Here is a 19,420-nt window from a genome sequence, read left to right as displayed (position 1 = left end):
AGAAGTACAAGGGCGTTTTGATCATTCGTGCATTTGGGAGATTTGTCTATTTGTGTGGGAATCATGACCGATTGTGTGATCGTTTGATATTTCTTGAATGTGGGAGTTTTTGCTGTGGGAGTTGTGACCGTTAACGGATATGACCGCTTACCTGTGTGGGAGTTTTGGCTGTGGGAGTTATAACCGTTCGTGCATTTGGGAGATTTGTCCATTTGTGTGGGAGTTATGACCGATTGTGAGGGCGTTTTGACATTTTCTAAGTGTGGGAGTTTTGGCTGTGAGAGTTATGATCGTTCGTGGATTTGGGAGATTTGTCCATTTGTGTGGGAGTTATGACCGTTTGTGTAAGCGTTTTAACATTTTCTGAGTGTGAGTGTTTGGCTGTGGGAGTTTTGACCTGCTCCCATTTGTTTGGTAACCTGCCTTGTGAAACGCAAACTGCAACAATCCAGTGTATCGCAGTGATCGGAACTGATTTATTAGCTGAGTTGAATTTGAGTTTAACTTCCCTTTCAGCAGCGAGGCTCACGAACTTGTAGAGGCATAAATCCTTGAGGTATTTTTAATTTGGCTAATCAGAGTTCTCACGTAACCATGTATATTCGACGATAACCGTTTGAGATCAGATTAAGTCGGTTCGCCATGTAATTTTAGAACAAAATGATGATTGATTGTTTCATCGGTACATCATAACGTCCGGATGAAGAAGTTTCATATTATGTACAAATCTCCTGCTATAATCTTTGATTGATCGGAATCCAAACACATCAAATGGTTGTACAGATCGTGTGTTGTTCTTTGGTATATTCTCAACCATTACCTCGCCATCCGTCATCCAAATTGCAATGGACAATTAGTCTGTGAATGGATCCCAATGATCAAACAGTAGCAAGTTCAAACCATCAAAACTGCATAATAATGGTAGGTCGCTAGGAGGCGCAATCCTGCATTTAACATTAAATCTCTCGAAAAGTTCTCAACCGTACAGGAATTTTACTAGCTTTTGTAACCAGCATGAATTGGTCTTTCAAATGTCATGCTTAGTTTTTCTGCGAGCGAGTACTTTCTCCCGAACTTCCCTTGTCAATACCTCAATTGTAAATAATAACAATAATCCGAATATATTATATATTACATTTTATTAATTGTACTCTCACAAATTGTACTACAATGTTAGTTACAGTCTACATTTGTAGCTTGTTTAAACATAAAATTTCTCGTAAATCCATTCAGGTAAGTGCGTAGCTACGAATGTTCTCACTTTGAAGTAGAGGTCCATTGGCTGATAGCGAGGATACGGATAACGCTGAACTAGAGCAAGAGTCATAGCGTCTAGAACTGGTGTCATGTCTGTGCTCTGTAATAAGAATAAATGTTATTTCAAATATCATACAAAACGTAAAGGAGAATACAATTGCATTAACATGCAAAATATATGTTTTAAGCAAAATAAAGTAGGATAAGGAACAATTAATGAAGGGTCCACAATTGTGATGAAATTGAATCGACGACAGTTGAATTTTTAAACTAGAGATTGTGGAACATATTTAAATAGGATTTTTTCAACTCTCAAAATTGATAGCAATTTACAAGCTTACGCCTTCTCTCATCCAGCGCTGTGCAGGTATTAGTAGATTTCAACGGCAATCACTGGAGGAGGGGGGAGCCGTTTATGTTCAAAGCGGTAGGAGTGGGTGCAGCAATTGATTTTAGGCGCAAAAGTGGTAGCCCAGAACTGTAATTTATACGCCGTAGCTATTTCAATTGCCCTTTTACATCAGAAGTACAAAAAAACTGATCCTAGATAAAATAAAGATACTATTACGCAGCGTAACACATTAATATACTGAGTCACTGAGTCAAAAAGAAGATCAATATACTGAGTCAAAAAGGACTTTATACGTTTGAAAGCATATTAGCAGTCAACAGAACCGAATGTGAAAGAGAAAAAAATGTTGAAATTTTTTCGCACATGATAGCGTTAATTTCGCGAATTTTAGGTTCTGTGACTTGAAATAGGTCAATTCTAAAGCCAGTTGACAGCTCAAAGTTGGCGCTAGTAGATGAGCAAAAAGTGAAGGAGTTCTCACAATCAAACGTAAGGTATTGCGCTGTAAAAATTTGGTCTTTCAGAAAACTGTAACTGGAATTTGGTCTTTTTTTTTAATATTATCTCCTTTTATACATTCGGAATGTACAGTAAAAATCAACATTATATTTAACAAATCAAACTTTCTTTCTGAATACGTCAGTTCCGGTTTGTTTCTTTATCGCGGAAATTGAAAATTCCAATATCTAAGAGGGTCTTTAAGATTTGGTTGTCAGAATATTTAACATTTTGACAAGATTCACATTTTGCTACTTAAGAAAGGCGTACAAGTGATGCCCTATGTATGAAACTAAACAAAGCTAGAAACAAAAAGAAAAAAAATTAAATTGCGTCAAAAATTGACACTTTTTATTTTTGAAAAGCCGACTTCCGGGCTAGACAGACTACTTCCGGTTAGAAGCTCAACCTACTTCCTAGTATGATTCAACTATCTCTTCCTATTTACCGGGCGTTGCAGATAAAATGTACCGTAATTATATATCATAAAGGGTTGGAGATCAAATGACGAAACAAATATTGAGGTAGAAAAATGATAAGAGGTCGTATCGAGTGAACCCGTGGGTCACTCAAAAAATTTTAATCGTAAGGTGTTCTGAATGGAAGAATGAACAACGTCGATGCGAAAAAGTTTTCGCGTGAGCCACCGTTTATAAAATGACCACTATTTAACTGTGAACTCTCACGCAGTCAGATAAAACTCATAGCGAAGAGGTGTTCCACATAAAATACAATTTTTGTACAAAATTTGTTTGTTTCTCATGATCTTTTCAATGATCAAATTACATACCATTTAAAATTTTTGAGCGACCCACCAGGATTGCATGATACCAGACCTTTTGGAGCAAACAGAACACTCCAATCGATGCGCTCTCGGACATTTCTCAGGCTCTTAACTTTTTGGCTCATCATTTTGTTTCCAGTATTTTGATTGATAAGCACTCAACGTATTATTTGAAACACTCGGTATATATTTTATTAAGAGGTTTACTGCTAAACACTTCTCAGAGATAACAAGAAACCATCACCGCCTGGTGCAATAGTCTAGCTGAGCGAAAATTTAATCAAGGTGTCGTACACTCAATTGCCTATATATATATATACATATATATATATATATATATATATATATATATATATATATATATATATATATATATATATATATATATAAATATGGGCAATTAAAACTGAAGTTTTGTTTTCAACGTACCCCTACAGTGCTGTAGTACACCATGTTCTGCACCCGCTCATCGAAGTAGCTCCTTCCGTAGACGTTTCTTACATCTTCGCTCATGTTATTCCACATATCATCAGCAAGTTGTTTTACTCTTTCTGGAGTGAAGATTCCAGTGGCTGAGGAAGAGAAAATTATAGGTTTATCAGTTTTAATATAAACAGCTAAAAAGACAAACTTTTTATATACAAAGATTCTATACATAAATGTTCATTGCAGGCAATTATTTTCAAACATATGAGAAAGTTGTGGCCGTTCAAAGGCCACACAAATAAGATATTTTAATTAATGGCGAGGGAGCCAATGCATTTTGTGTGTCACTGTTACAAATAAAATTTATGAATTGTAAAAATATTTGGTCTAGGAATTAATTCGTGCGGGTGGACAAGAGATGGCGCAACGAACAGAGCGTCCCACAGTTCCGTGTATCCACACATGTGTTGCAAACCCCTGTCATCGCGTATCGTTCGTAGTATAGGGCAGTGGATGAAAGCGTCAACAACACCAGTTTGTAGTTAAGTGAACATGGTGCAATTTGTGCCTGATAAAGTGTTTTTGCGGGGTGTCCTGCTGCATTACTTTAACATGCAGAAAAGTGCGACTGAAAGTCATCGTATTTTGGTGGAAGTGTATGGTGACCATGCTCTAGCTGAGCGAACGTGTCAGAAGTGGTTTGCACGGTTTAGAAGTGGTGATTTCGGCTTGGCAGACTAAAAGCGAGCTGGACAGCCAAAAAAATTTCAAGACGAAGAATTGACAGCATTGCTCGAGCAGGATTCGTGTCAAACGCAGGAACAACTTGCAGCAGCATTAGGCGTTGATCAAACAACAGTCTCCAAACGCTTGAAAGCCATGGGAATGATTCAAAAGATGTCACATTGGGTTCCACATGAATTGAAAGACAGAGACGTTGAAAGACGAAAAACCATTTGCGAATTGCTGCTTCAACGACAGAGCAGAAAGGGGTTTCTGCATCGAATTATTACGGGTGATGAGAAGTGGATCCATTACGAGAACCCTAAACGAAAAAAGGCCTGGGTGAAACCAGGTGAATCAGGTCCATCACAACCAAAACGAGATATTCACTGTGCAAAGGTTATGCTGTGCATATGGTGGGATATGAAAGGTGTGGTGTACTATGAGCTGCTGCAACCGAGTGAAACTATGAATGGAGAACGTTATCGACGACAATTAATGCGTTTGAAGCAAGCTCTGGCCAGAACACGACCAGAATGTGAGAACAGACATGATAAACTTATTGTTCAACATGATAACGTTCGCCCACATGTCGCAAAACCGGTCAAAACCTATTTAGAAAATGTCGGATGGGAAGTTTTACCCCACCCGCCGTATTCACCAGACGTTGCTCCTTCGGACTACTACTTGTTCGATTGCATGAACAACGATTTGATTGGACAGCGGTTTACTTCTTCAGAAGATATCGAAACATGGGTCTCTGACTGGATCGCTTCCAAGGATGAGGACTTCTTTCGCCACGGAATCCGTACATTGCCTGACAGATGGGCGAAAGTGGTGGCTAGCGATGGACAATATTTTTCTTAAGGTATTTATGTATTTTGTGTTTGTACTACAGCTTCAATGTGTGCGTACCAACCGCACGAATTAATTCCTAGACCAAAATATATTAAAAATACATTTAAGCTACTACATTTTATTTAATTTATTTATACAGTTAAAAATTTTTTAAAAAGTAATGAACAGACCTAATGGAGCAAAAGGTAAACGAATAAATACAAATGAACAGGAAACAGCTGTTTAGTTCATCAGCAAACAGGAAACAGCTGTTTAGTTCATCAGCAAACAGGAAACAGCTGTTTAGTTCATCAGCAAACAGGAAACAGCTGTTTAGTTCATCAGCAAACAGGAAACAGCTGTTTAGTTCATCAGCAAAATGGTATATGCTAGACTTACACCACTAGGTGGTGTGTAGTTTGCCACAATATTGTTTGCCACAACTCAATTTTAGTGTTGTTTGCCACGATATTTTCATTGTGATTTTAAAAGTTCTCATTATCTGAAGATTCAGACATACTTCACGTACAAGTAACAGCTAACGGTTGTCAGGCACCTCTATTTCTGATTCCCTGTAAATAAATGGTAAGTGTTCTGGCCTTCGAGACAAGAGGGACTTTATATAGTTTTAACATTAAGCTCCAAACGAAAGAGCACAAAACATTTTCATCTCTAATGTTCTTAATTTCACGTTAGCTTCATAAATTGACATAATTGCATTTCTTTAATATTACTTCTTGCTATTTAACGTTTTATTTTTCCGTTATGCTATGCATGTGACTAAAGAACCAGGCTTATATACTTAAAAATATAGATAATAATTCGGGGTGACACAAAAGTAGGAAAAATTATAAAATGTTAATTGCAAAAACAATATACATGTTAACTTCATATTAACATGAAAATCAAAGCTGACCTGGTGTACCCTTTCTGCAATTTAACTCGTTCTAATATATTTCAAAGTATTTCTAACGCTTGCATACATTTCAAATTGCACTTTAATTTGAGGAAGTTTAACCTAATGGAACTATTTTAAACATTTCAGTTAATGAAGTTAGGAGAAAAATAAAATAAAGGTTGGATTCTTTGAACTGTCACTGATAATGATAAAGGTGGGCATGCGTGCGTGGTAATTGCGTTTTCAATACCAATTTGAGGACGGTGTATCCAGTGGTATCACTGGAAAAGTTGGGTTCTTCAATTTACTTGTCTATGGCATCACGGGAAAACTGACCTCAAATTTAAGCTCTTTGATCTCAAATAGTTTTTGATTAACAATAATTTACTAAACCCTCCCTCGCCTGCAACGAAAGTCACTAGCAGGATAATAAATGTTTGAGTTCAATGCAAAGTTCGCAAACATAAGTAGTATCTTCAATTTATAAATTTCATTGAGAAGGGCAAATGAAGAACCTTCATTTTGTGTTGATTTGATCAGATGCGGAAAAGTAGCTTTACATACTGACCTATGCAATTGTTTTTGTTAAACAAGATTGACACTCAGTTCATCAGAATAAGTTGTAATTTACTGTATTTCTTATTGACTACATCAGTCCCATTCAAAGTGTTTATTCTGAGAATGGCTTCAAAAGTTGGACAAATATATCTCATTTTGTTACATCGAGATTTCATCCAGGATACAATCTTGTGTACGATCACATCAGAAATCAATATTTTAAACTCTTCTCCTTCAGTGTCTTCTGGAAGTGTTTCAGGTTCTCGGCCGGTACGACAATCAGATTCTTCGAAGAAAATCATCTTCCTTTCCAATTTTTAAACTGACTCAACCCATGTTAGAAGTTTTTTTTTTCTTTTCTTTCTTTCTTTCTTTTTCTTATCTCTCCTGCAGTGTTTAGACCATACACTTTTTACATCCTTATCTGTGATAATCTTAAGAGCTTTAACGTAGTTCATTTCAGTATCAAAAAACTTATCATTTTACTACATAATCCAGCATCTTACATTTATGTGGTCTAAAATTCCCTCCATACATTCAAGAAAATCCATGGCTCAAACTTGGAAACAAATCATCCCGTTTATTTTTGCTATTCCATCATAAGACAAACTGCATTGGCTAATGTATAGTTTGTAAAGTTTTCATTACTGATAGCTTTTCTGCTGTAGGCTTACTTTGTGCATACTCCATCTTGTTTAGATCGCCCATCAGTGTATTTTAATAATTTCTGTGGGCTTGAAAATAGCCAAGTAACAATAGAGAAACACTAAATTCTTGTATCATCAATGGATTAGACTTTATTCTTGCTACCAAAGGGTGTCTAGAAGTTTGTTAAATCGACACATTTAAATCTAACTTTGTTTAATTTAATCTTAAAAAATATGAAAAATTAAAGAAAAAGACCATTTTTATCATCCCGATGCTGAAGGTCTAGAAGAATTGTTGCAACCCCTTATGGATGATCCTGATGATATGCCCAGATCCAGCCTTGGTTAGACATTCAGACACACACAAACTGTAAGTAATATTAATTTGGAAACTTATTTGATTGGCTTCTAAGCACATACATTATTACCTCGAATGCTTGCAATCAATTGAATAAAAGGGTGGAGGGGCACGGTGGCTCAGTGGTAGAGCACTTGCCTCTGGTACGTGGGATTCCTGGTTTGATCCCCGCCCAAGTAACTTTGTGGTGGACAACATGGTGTCCGTAGATTCCTTCGAGGTACTTTCTCATTCCTCCAATTCTTTCATAATCATTCACTTCCTTTAATCGTCGTCTCCCTTACCTTAAAGGAAAAAAGCGTGAGACGCTCAACTGAAAGATATTATTTAATTTCGATTGAATAAACTTAACTGTGGCGTTAACAGTCGATAACACAATAATCCAATAACGTGCTTGTCCGCCGTATGTACGTATTTCGTTTTATAAATATAGTTGATTTGATTGATATAACATAGTCATCTGGTAACCTTTAACATATGAGTCGATTTTGTGTCAATCTTCACGATTACGAGAAAAAATAAATCAGCAATAACAATAATGAGGCAAACAGCACGTAGCCACCAGTGTCTTAGAAAAAGTAACTTACAACACTGTAACTTGTTCAATTAAAAGTAATGTGTGTATTAAATTTTTCTATGAGAAATATTTTTATATATATATTGTCCCCGGCATATTTAAAATAATTGAGCTGGCATGGCTGATGGAAATATTGTACCCGAATGTCTTAGATGCCTATATGCTTTATTTCAGAACCATAGTTGCTATATTAATATTCTTTTTTGTCGTTTCAGGTGTGAGAGGTGGCACCTAGCTTGAAAAATGGAGAAAACCGAACAACGAGCTGTCATCAAGTACGTCCAGAAAAAGGGGCTAAGCCCAAAGGAGATTCAGAGGACATGATCAGTGTGTTGGGTGATGGGGCTCCTTCCTACCAGATGGTAAAGAACTGGTGCGGCGACGTCCGTTGTGGCAGAGAAAGCTGTCAACAGACCCCTGGTGCTGGTCCTCCAACAACAGCATGCACCGCAGAAAACATTGATGCTGTGCATGATACGATTATAGCAGACAGACGAATCACAGTGCAACAGTTAGCAGACATCATGCACATCCCTGTAGGCTCAGTAGAAACCATTGTGCATGAACACTTGGGATTCAGAAAGGTGTCACGAGGCACCCAAAATGTTATCTCGTGAAAATCAGAAAAACAGAGTTCGATGTTCAAGGGCTGGTTTGGAGGTTATGGGGGCAGGCCTGAAACAGTTCTGTGATAGATTTGTGACAGTGGAAGAGACGTGGCTCCACCACTATGATTCCGAGTCCAAACGACAAAGCATGGAGTGGCGGCACAACAGTTCGCTTCCCCCACGCAAGTTCAAGGTGCAAGCATCAGCACGCAAGGTTATGGCCATAATTTTTTGGGATGCGAAGGATGTGCTCCTTATTGACTACCTAGAGGTTGGACACACTATCACGGGGGCCTATTATGCAATCCTAATCCCTAAGTTACGCGAAACAATCAAGGAAAAACGGCGCGGGATTTTGCAGCGAACAGTGCTGTTCCACCAAGATAATGCTACGGCCCACAAAAGCCATCATACTGGTGCCGCAATCCATGCTGCTGGTTTTAATGTGTTGGAACATCCTCCCTACTCACTCGACCTCGCCCCTAGTGACTTTCATTTGTTCCCAAAGTTGAAGGAGCGTATAAAGGGTGAGAAGTTTCACTCAAATGCAGCTGTTACTGAAGCTATCATAGTGGCTTTAGAGCATAGGTGGAAGAAGTGCATTACTATGAAAGGAGACTTTTTCGAAAAATAATACTGCTTATAGGTCAGGAACAATAATTATTGAACCACCCTCGTGTATATATATATATATATATATATATATATATATATATAGAGAGAGAGAGAGAGAGAGAGAGAGAGAGAGAGAGAGAGATGTGTGTGTGTGTGTGTATCGTCTACTGTTCAGACTTCAAGAATAAACTGTCTGCGTAAACAGTAATACAAACCTTTTGAACATTATGTTGTTTCTTTAGTAGTAATTCATTTTACAGCTTTGAACTGGATTCCTCTAATTCATTGTTAAGAGTTCGGTATGGAAACCCAATGGTGATAGAATATCGGCTGTACCTTAACAGTGTTGAATACCAAGGGAATCTTTATATATAACGCATTGATTCATATGAGGAAGCATACTTTCTGTTTCCTTTGAAATAAGCTGAAATTTTAAGGATGCGATTTTACGTTCTTTTTTCCCCTTAGGTCTGGTTAAATGTTTTTCTGAAAACGAATTTGCATTATTTACGATTTAAATATTACTAAAGTTATTAATTAATAAATTACTAAATATTAAAATTAAATTTGATTATTAAATATTAAAATAATAGTAACATAGTTTACTTTCCATGAAGTAAGGATAATTTACATAGGTTTGAAGAGGAAATCAGTAAAATCAAATCATTAATTTCTAATTCATTTCAAAGGAAACGAACAAACAAGAAACAACATATAAGTCAATGGGCTAAAATAACAAAAATAGTGCAAAAATAGTGGGCTAAAATAACAAACTATTAACAAAAATTAAAACGTTTCTGTTACCTGTTATATAGTAAATTGTCCCTCTAAATACATAAATGTAGGGTGAGGCAAGGAAAGACGAAACTTTTAATTGATGTAATATATATATATATATATATATATATATATATATATATATATATATATATATATATATATATATATACAGAGGGTTGATTAATTCGTGTATCAATTTCATTTGTTCACTGTGCAAAAGTGGTATGAGGTAAAGCCGTGGAATTTTGTGTAACTTTAGACGAAAAACTTAAGTTTTGTTTCGCCACAGAAGCATGTCACTTGTACTAATGATTGAAGAGATATAGGGTCAAAGGTCAAATTTCGATTTTTTCCTTATGGGATATCAATGACAAATTCTGAAAGAGCCTGAAAAAACGTAAATCGAGGTGATAACAAAGAAATAGCTGTATGGTTTGATTCTATGTCGCAAGCCGACCAAATATGCGTCAATCAAATGTCATGGTCAGAGGTCACTGTCAAATCAAGGGCACAGGTCACCTTGAGAACCCATTTGACATGATGAGGTACGGACATTGCGTTGTTTTCAGTGTATTCAAATGGGTTCTCAAGATAACCTGTGACCTTGATCTGACCGTGACCTCTGACCTTGACGATTGACGCATATTTGGTCGGCTTGCGACATAGATTAATCAACTCTCTCTCTGTATATATATATATATATATATATATATATATATATATATATATATATATATATATATATATATATATATATATATACAGAGAGAGAGTTGATTAATCTATGTCGCAAGCCGACCAAATATGCGTCAATCGTCAAGGTCAGAGGTCACGGTCAGATCAAGGTCACAGGTTATCTTGAGAACCCATTTGAATACACTGAAAACAACGCAATGTCCGTATATATATAAGTTTAATGAAGGAAATGCCATTATGGCTGTTAGGTGTGGTTTTACTTCTTGAAACCGATATTGAAAAGATGTGTTCCATCCTAGCGTAAGGAAACCTCTGGAATATTAGGTGTTTTGAGGAATTATTTAACTTGTTCTTCTTCTGATTCAGTTCAAGAGATGATTGCTGGATGTGTGCTGCATACTTTACTTTTGAGATGTCCTCATAGACGGAAATCCCAAAACGATGAGTTCAAGTGATCTCTTAGGCCATGGAATGTCACCGTGGTTCATCTCCCAGGTAACACAGGTTTCTCACCGCTCCAGTACTCCATCATTATTAAATGGCAAATACTTCCAAATGACGACCAGAATAAACGCCGGTGCTACAGTGATGCTACTAATATATTCAGAATCTCCCGTTTTCCTGCGTCACCTTGTTCTTTTCTTTGAATTTTTTACTTTTTTCTTTAATTCTTGAGCTTTCAACTTTCCACTACCCAATGCTTTGTTTCTAATTTTCTTCTGGTTACATTTTCTACCTAAACATATAGTAGTCGTTCTTATAACATTGCTCGTTATTGAGCTTGAGCTTTGCTAACAGCTCGAAAATATTGTTATGCACATTGTGGTAAATGTTGCACATGCTGCTAACATCTAATTTTCAATTTATTTGGTAACAAGAGGAAATAGATCTCAAAATGAGAAAACAGTATAGGTAAAATTTGAAAGAACTCACTAAATAGAGCGGCATTTCTTTAAAAAAGAAAGTATAAATGTTCTGAACGAAGTTGTTTGTGCCTGGTATTAGTTTAGTAGCAACCTTATACTCGAAACAGTAGGCCATGAAATGTAACCGTTACGTGAAACGATCTCTATCCCAACTAACACACTTTCCGCATCACTTCAATACTCCATCATTACTAAATGGCCTAGACTTCTCAATTATGTTGCGTCAATCACGAACAAATGCCTAGCAGAAAAATAGTATTTATTCCTCTGTGCAAAAATCAGCCAGTTCAAAAGGCGGGAACTAGAAAAGTTGTTTGTTTCTTCTTGCTTAAATGTGTGCCTCTGTATAAAATGAATCATAACTCCATAGTTAAATCAAAATCTAGTATTTGAAGTTTTACTTCCCACTTCTATGTTTTATAGGATAAAGGAGATTGGTGGTTAATGAAATTTAATGATTTTGAAAGCATTGGTGTAATGAAAATGCAGGAGGAAATAGAACCTTGAGAAACTTCATCACAAATTCATATGGCTTGGGATCGAGCCAAAGACCCCTCGCATCAGAGAAAGAGAAAGAGAGAGAGAGAGAGAGAGAGAAAGCTCTATCATCGCATTTTAAGAACCTATTGAACTCTTCCTTATACTCTATAGGATTCAACAGGGGTATGAACTCAGGATCATCAAAGACAGTTAAAAATGCTCATACTCATCAGTGATACTTAAACTCACAATGGATTGCGCTTTGTGATACGGAGCCGAAACCCAGAGACCACTCGGCTATTGCCACCGGCACCACTGAATCACAGTACACACAGAGCCCGAAGTGTGTTGATATGGCATAAAAATATATGTCAAACCTGTTCGTAATAGGGCACACACACATGTCGTAATGATACTAAACACACTGCCAACAACGTGAATATTACTGTCACTAAACACACTGCAAGAAGACGCTAGAAATATTAATTTTAATGGAAATAATGCTAGTTTTGTTACTAGACAACATTTAAAAGATGCTAAATTTCTATTCTAACAATGATAAATGAACCAATTGTTTTTGATAAAAATATCCTTAAAAATTTCTAGATCAAGCGACAAAGTGCTTCATTGGTAACACTGATAACAAGAGACAAACGACAACCGCCTCACGTTTCCGCGCATGTGTATAAATTTTTGATGTACAATTATATAATCTCAAACATTGCCCCAATGTTCAAAACATAACATACTAATCCGTCAAAACTAATGGAAACAAGGCAGTAGATCATTTTGACATGCTATAGTTGCTCACATTTTTTATGTTCATGGCGGACATGTCCGTAATGTCAAAAAATTGACATATTTCCTTATGTTCACCATTAGAAGGCAATTCATTTGTACACATTAAAGTATGTCCAAATTTGAAGACATGCATTTTTGTGTCGTTTTGAGTTATTTCGGGCTCTGTGTTACTCCCCACTCCCTATCACTGCATAGCAAATGTACTGAAATATTGATGTGATTTCAAACATCAATGCTGTAATGTAGTCCAAAAAATATCAAGAAGTGATACATTTTATGCATTCAGTAGCTGCAAGATAAACAAAAAGTTTCCAAAATTTAATCATTTAAAGGAAAAACACCGATAGATCGTTTTTATTATGGTGAACTAGGAGCACATTTTGACGATTTTTGAAACTATTTTGTATAGGTAATTTCTTGTTACGCTCACATGAATAATTTACCGAGAATTTGTTATTATCAATATTTTATTCTTCCTTCTTGACTCGAAGACATTTCTGTTTCCTTTCACGATTTTTGACAGCCCTTAGTAAGTCCTTACTAGCTAGGAAAAGAAAGTAACTTAGTAATCAGGAACTGCAAACATTAATCTTAAAATATATTCTAACTGATTAAAAATATGTTTGGACATTAACGTGAAGATAGACATGCAAAAATGCAGTTATAAGAGCTTCTTTCTTTAACTTCTACCTGACACTAACTCACACACACAATTTTACCACAACTTTTCATCATCTTTCTTTGATGCTTAAACCCACTGGAATAAATCCCGGAGGGGTTGAGGGAGACATGTCCCCTCCAATCTTGGAACTGGTCGACTATCCCCCCACAATAATCCGATTTGAAATGTGTTTTTGGGGAGGAATGTGAAGATTTGTGTCCGATAGCCACAAAGGAAAATGAAATAAAATTGATGTTCCCTCAGAATAGGCTTCAAATCTGCCCGCCTGCCAATGTTGAAGACAACTCTGCTCCTCTACTCCTCCATAGCATTGTTTTAGAACTTCATAAATATTTTGAACATTGCTTTTAAAAAAAGTAAGGGAGCGGTATTTCCTGTCTCCCCCTTCCCTGATGAAGATAGATTTGCGCCGCTACCCAATTACATTACAATATGACAATATTCACCACTGCTTCTTTAATGTTACAAAATTTCAACGTAGGCCTAATTTTCAATAAATTGCCACTCATTTAATGGTTCTTTATTATAACTTTCTATCTAAGTTACTTGTGAAAACAATCTATCATCATCATAATTACATTTACGTGTGTTTATAAAATAATCTCAATTAACTTTGTTCTTGTATAATGACATATGTTTTATCGAGCTGCATTATGAATTTGTAAACTAAGGAAACAAAACATCTGGAACATTAATACAAACTAATTAGAACTTTTCAAACATTTCTGTGTTAGAGAAACATTTTTACATTCTTACCTGCCACAAAATTACCAGGCTCAATGATGCACACTTGAACTCCGAAACGTCTCATTTCAAATCTTAGACAATCTGATAAAGCTTCAACGCCAAACTTACAGATATTATAGCTGGAACGACCATGAGCTGCCATACGACCCATGACACTAGCAATGTTCACCAAACGACCTGCGTCAAGGTGTGAAAAGCAAACATATAATAAAATCTTATTTTAAGCCTTCTAAATAAAACCATAGCAATTCTTTTCACAAAACCGTGCAGAATTCAATAAACAGGCATTATTAGGTTATAGCGAATCAGCACAACACAGATAGTACTAGAACATAGATTAAGATAAGAAATGTTAGTAAGGAAATTACAAACAAATGGACAAAACACATTATAAGGTGCAAATACGCGCGCGATGCTTTGGTGGTTATGACTTTGGTTAAAAATTTATACTATAATATCGTCATCGTTCTGGCAGAAATCACTAACTTCCTGAATATGAGATTTTATACGTTAATACAGAAAGCTGATCAGCGCAGAACGAGATTATATCATTGGTAAAATTTAAATAGAACTAGAGTTTTAAAAATAATTTCAGTTGATGGTGTTCTCTTTGATTTCATTTGCTTAAAGAAAAGAAGAAAGTAAAATCGTAGGCAGTGTCTGCACTAACTTTATTGAGATCCCAGGGGATTAGATATATCATCCTTGTATCAGGATCTTTTCTTTTACTTTTGAGAGACGCATTAAAATTCTTTTGAACGTTCTACTTACTTCCATCGCCTTTCCGTAAAAGTGGATATATTTTTGACACTAGGAACGGCCTTGAGAATCAATGATGTATGCTAAATGGTTACTGATGCATTTTGTGTCTTCCCAGATAATTTTCTTCAGTAATTTTTTTTAAAGAGCAATAAATGGTGGCAATTTAAAAATGGATATATGGAAAGGATATGAATCCCAAAGCGACAAATATAAAGCACATCATGATTTTTGCCACAACATACGCATCCCACAGCCACAATGGAATACCATACCTTGTCATCAGGACTTGATGACCTCTGATTAGTAGTTGATCTGAATCCAGTCGGTGTCTGTCTGTCGCAAAATTACGAGAGCAATGTTATTGTTCCTTATTTTGCTTACCACAAATAAAGTTTCCAGGTTCTATCATAGAGACGTTTATTCCAAAACGTCTCATCTCAAACCTCAAAGTGTCCGAAAGTGACTCCACGCCATACTTGCTGATACCATACGTGGACCTTCCAGGCATTGACATCCTGGCCAAACCACTTGCCATGTTCACCACTCGACCTGGGATTAAAGAACACCATCAACTGAATACATGAAACATTATTTATTGATCTACTCGTAATTTGTTTGTGCAGTCGTTGGGATTTAGAAAAAGAAAAGACAGGAAATCTAGGTTTTAACATTATACATAACTAAATTTGTGTCTTCTGTGTATTTGCACCTGTTATGTATAATTATGCACATTTAGATAGGATCAGAAACTTGGCAACATTTTCAAAATTAATATTAAGTAAAAGTAAAATTTTACTTTTTCTAAGAAAAAAATTGTTTCGAAAAAATCAAATTTGAAATCTAATGAAATTTTTAATTAAAATGTATTTCTTGGTGCTTATCTCACTCAAATTTTAATTTGTCTGAATTTAAATGTTAACAAGAAATTAGATAGATAAACCCTATTTTGTCTTTCGGGGATTAAGTTTACGTGTTTTTTTTTAAAAAAATGATTTCTTTGGTGGTACTTACCCTTCTCAGGACGGATAATAGGCAAGAATGCCTTTGTAACTCTTATCATTCCCCACACATTTACCTCCATCATTTTCCTGCAAAGATCAAGACCAACCCATTCCACTTCTCCGAAGGTACTCCAGCCAGCATTATTTACTATGCCCCACAGTCCTAGGGTAAGAAAAAGAACATTCAATATAGAATGTTCAATTACATTATTATCTGATGTAATGAGTTTGAACTTACAGCATTTATAAATTAACATCACATAATTTGTTTAAATGACTAAATTTATAGTGAATTTTTTCAGTACATTTATTGAACACTAATAGGATTTTCCAAAAAAAAAAAAAAAAAAGTCCAAAGATTATATATATGTATAATATACTGCATATACCAATCGATAGACCTCATTAAGCTGAACGTAGTGTGATAAGTTTATTTCGTGCGTAGTTTTCGAGAAAGTCGTAAAAAAAACTTTTTGTAAACCTTAACTAATTACTCTGTACAATAACCACACTACCTGTTAAGATGATATTGAAGAATGCCCTCACCAAACTTTTCAGCAATAGTTTCAAACTTTTTTCTTTCATTTTAAGATGGATCACTAGGTGTTCTCGGTGCTATGCTTGAATAGTGCGGCGTTGCCAGGTAGTGTCGAGTGTGTATTTGTGCCAGATAATAAAGGACGTAATCATAGAATTCTGCTTGAATATTTTCTGGAGAAATTAATTTTCGACCCTTCTGCAATTCACAGCTAAGTTCCGCTTCTCGAATTACAACGCTACAATCCAGGAATTAAACGTACAAGTTGGTAACAACGCATTATGGCGTTCAACGCAACTTTCTTCTCAAAATCTATTTCCTTAAATGTAAATTAATATTTAAATAAAATGTGAAACATAACACTAAAAATGGTCAAACAATATATCTATTTCGTAATAAGATCGTTACTTTTAACGTACTTCAAACATTTCATAAAATTGAGCACTTCAAGTAAGATTTAACAGCAAGTGCCATCTTTTGAGCTCATTGTAAAACGAATCAAACATTTTCCTTTATTTATTACCTTTTTCGATATTAGAAGACACAACCAAATGAATTAGTGTCTTGTGTTGTAGCTGAAACATAACTTTATCTTATAGTACAATATTTATAATATATAACGTTTCATTGCGCAGTAGTTAAGGGAATGAGCTAAAATATGTACTGACTTCCAGGTAGTGATCCACCTTAATTGACAACACACTTTACTGAAGACCCATGCCATCGTGAAACACTTGTTTGATTTTTATAATAGTAATACTAGTATAAGGCTAGGCCTGTATGTTTCTGTAAGGTAGTAACTTTATGTCCCTACTAAGCATTTATTGCTGCTTCTGGAGGCATTGGTTGTCTTAACATTGATTTTAACGTAGCCCTACTACTAAGTCTATCATAACATTTAAATTCTCTAATTTCTCGACACATCCTATGAGGCTACGCTAAAGATCAGTGTGTCGCCAACACACCGGTTACAAACTACTGATAGACAGTATGGTTTATTAAAGTATAACCTAAAATTATGATTAACACATAAGCTTCATGGTTTGTTTACGTATAATATTCTCCAACGATGGGACATGAATCAGTCGATAGGTGAACTTCGAGCTGAAAAAATTCGTATGCTTGAGGATAAACTTTTATGTTTGGTTTTCGAGAAAATCAAGAAAAAACTAATTTTTATGGTGCTAAGAAGTATGTCCTTCGTTTCCGATGTCAATTGATATTTTTAGATTCCTTAAATAAACTATTTATTAATTTATGTTATGTGCATGCAAAAACATGAATTGTCAAGTACCAGGTTGTATTTACTCTTCTATCTCTTCTTCGAACGGTGAAGCATATGCTAACAGTGACACAATGCTCCAAGCAATGACAAAACACTAATTTAACGATATTATTTCTTTACTGAATTAATTTTATATAAATGATAAATATTTGGAGAAATGATATAGTACCTTATGTACTCTGAAAGTTAGATGCATTCTGCAAGTTTTGTATTTCCATTACAGACTGCAAGATATATCTCTGCTCTCCTTGCTTTTTCCTCAGTTCCATTGTGATTTCTGCCACAGCTCAGTTTTATGACGTAAAAAAAAATTAACAGAATATTCTATATGTGTTTTCGCAATATTTTAAGTCGTTGTTTACAAAAAGAAAATTTTTTCTCTAATTCACAAGCGAATCGAAGGGAAGTCTCATCAGTAAAAAAATTATCTATTTAATAAGTTTTACCGAAGAAAAGTTATCTTATGAACTAATTGGTATATACAAAATTAGTACATTACTAACTTTTCTTTCCTCAGTTCGAAGCTATAAAACTTTAATTTTTACTGATGAGACTTTCCTCACGAGCCGCCTCTTGTTAACTTATTCGAAAAGTTTCATTCTATTAGAAACATTTTGCACAACGATCCAAGCAAATATCGCACAGTTCACTTCAACTGAAACTTACAAAGTCAACTGTGATGAGTACTGTCCAATTTATCAAATAAGTACCCTGAAAGGTCCTCTATTCCGGAGAAAATTTCACAAATAGAGGTAATATTTTGTGCATTACTGCTAGACAACATTTCCTAAGAAAAAACTACATAATGTCAGTTCTCTCCCCTGCTTAAAGATCGAAACAATATGAGTATTTAATCCTGCTTTCGAATTTAAAGGACCATTTATCTTGATACAACTTTGCAAATTTTAAACTAATGGACAAACAAGCTCAAATTTTGTACGATGCGACATTGTTTGGCATACTCTGTGGTATCACGAGGTTAACAATATTTCCAACTCAACAAAAATTGCATTTTTTCAAATGGTACTACGTCAGATTATATATTTTAAGTGTACCTGTAAAAAAACATCATTCAATACTATACTTGTCACGCACTGTTGCAAACTAAGGACGTTACAGTATCACAAGCGTCGAAAAGCAACCAAACTTTGGAGGGCTCTACAATAGTAATAGCCTAAATGAGACAAATGGGTTAATGCATATCCAAAGTACCTTAATTCAGTATACTACTTCCATCATATGACATATTTCGAACAAGTAGAAACAAAGTTATAAGAAATTGAAACTTTTACTTGCTTTAAAGGACTTTATTTCGAAAAAAAAATGTTTAGGTAAGTATCACACGTACATTGATTTTAATGGACATAAAGATAATAACACCGTTTACAGCAACTCAATATATGAAACTATTCGGGAGATATTGAAAAATGATAAAAATTTGATCTATTGCATATTTGTGGATTTTTTAAATGTTGATTTGCTTTTCTTCTGTAACTTCATAACAATACCTTTTGGTAGATGTAATTACAATAAGTTCTTGGAATTACATAATTATAAGCAACATTGCAAACTTTACCAGTTTCT

At 35.2% G+C, this 19,420-nt stretch overlaps 1 protein-coding gene across 2 annotated transcripts in view; it reads right to left on the bottom strand.

The window, feature by feature from the left end:
- Nucleotides 1–1,120: 1,120 nt before the first annotated feature.
- The window catches only part of LOC145693531 (D-beta-hydroxybutyrate dehydrogenase, mitochondrial-like), a 64,312-nt gene continuing 46,012 nt past the window's right edge, over nucleotides 1,121–19,420 (bottom strand). Inside the window, exons 4-7 of one of the 2 annotated variants that reach the window (XM_081769614.1) lie at nucleotides 16,024–16,176; nucleotides 15,394–15,561; nucleotides 3,321–3,463; nucleotides 1,121–1,357 (exon numbers count right to left, since the gene is read on the bottom strand). In XM_081769614.1, coding sequence (XP_081625740.1) covers nucleotides 1,202–1,357; nucleotides 3,321–3,463; nucleotides 15,394–15,561; nucleotides 16,024–16,176 — 620 coding nt within the window. In that variant the 3' untranslated portion in view covers nucleotides 1,121–1,201. Of the gene's footprint in view, nucleotides 1,358–3,320; nucleotides 3,464–14,259; nucleotides 14,428–15,393; nucleotides 15,562–16,023; nucleotides 16,177–19,420 lie in introns of both variants that reach the window. The other variant, XM_081769604.1, reaches the window with a different exon arrangement.

Source organism: Thermobia domestica, chromosome 1 (assembly GCF_964235325.1).
Source record: "Thermobia domestica chromosome 1, izTheDome1.hap1.1, whole genome shotgun sequence".
NCBI lineage: Eukaryota > Metazoa > Arthropoda > Insecta > Zygentoma > Lepismatidae > Thermobia > Thermobia domestica.
Note: the sequence above shows the minus strand (reverse complement) of the source record. Positions and strands in the feature narration are given on the sequence as shown.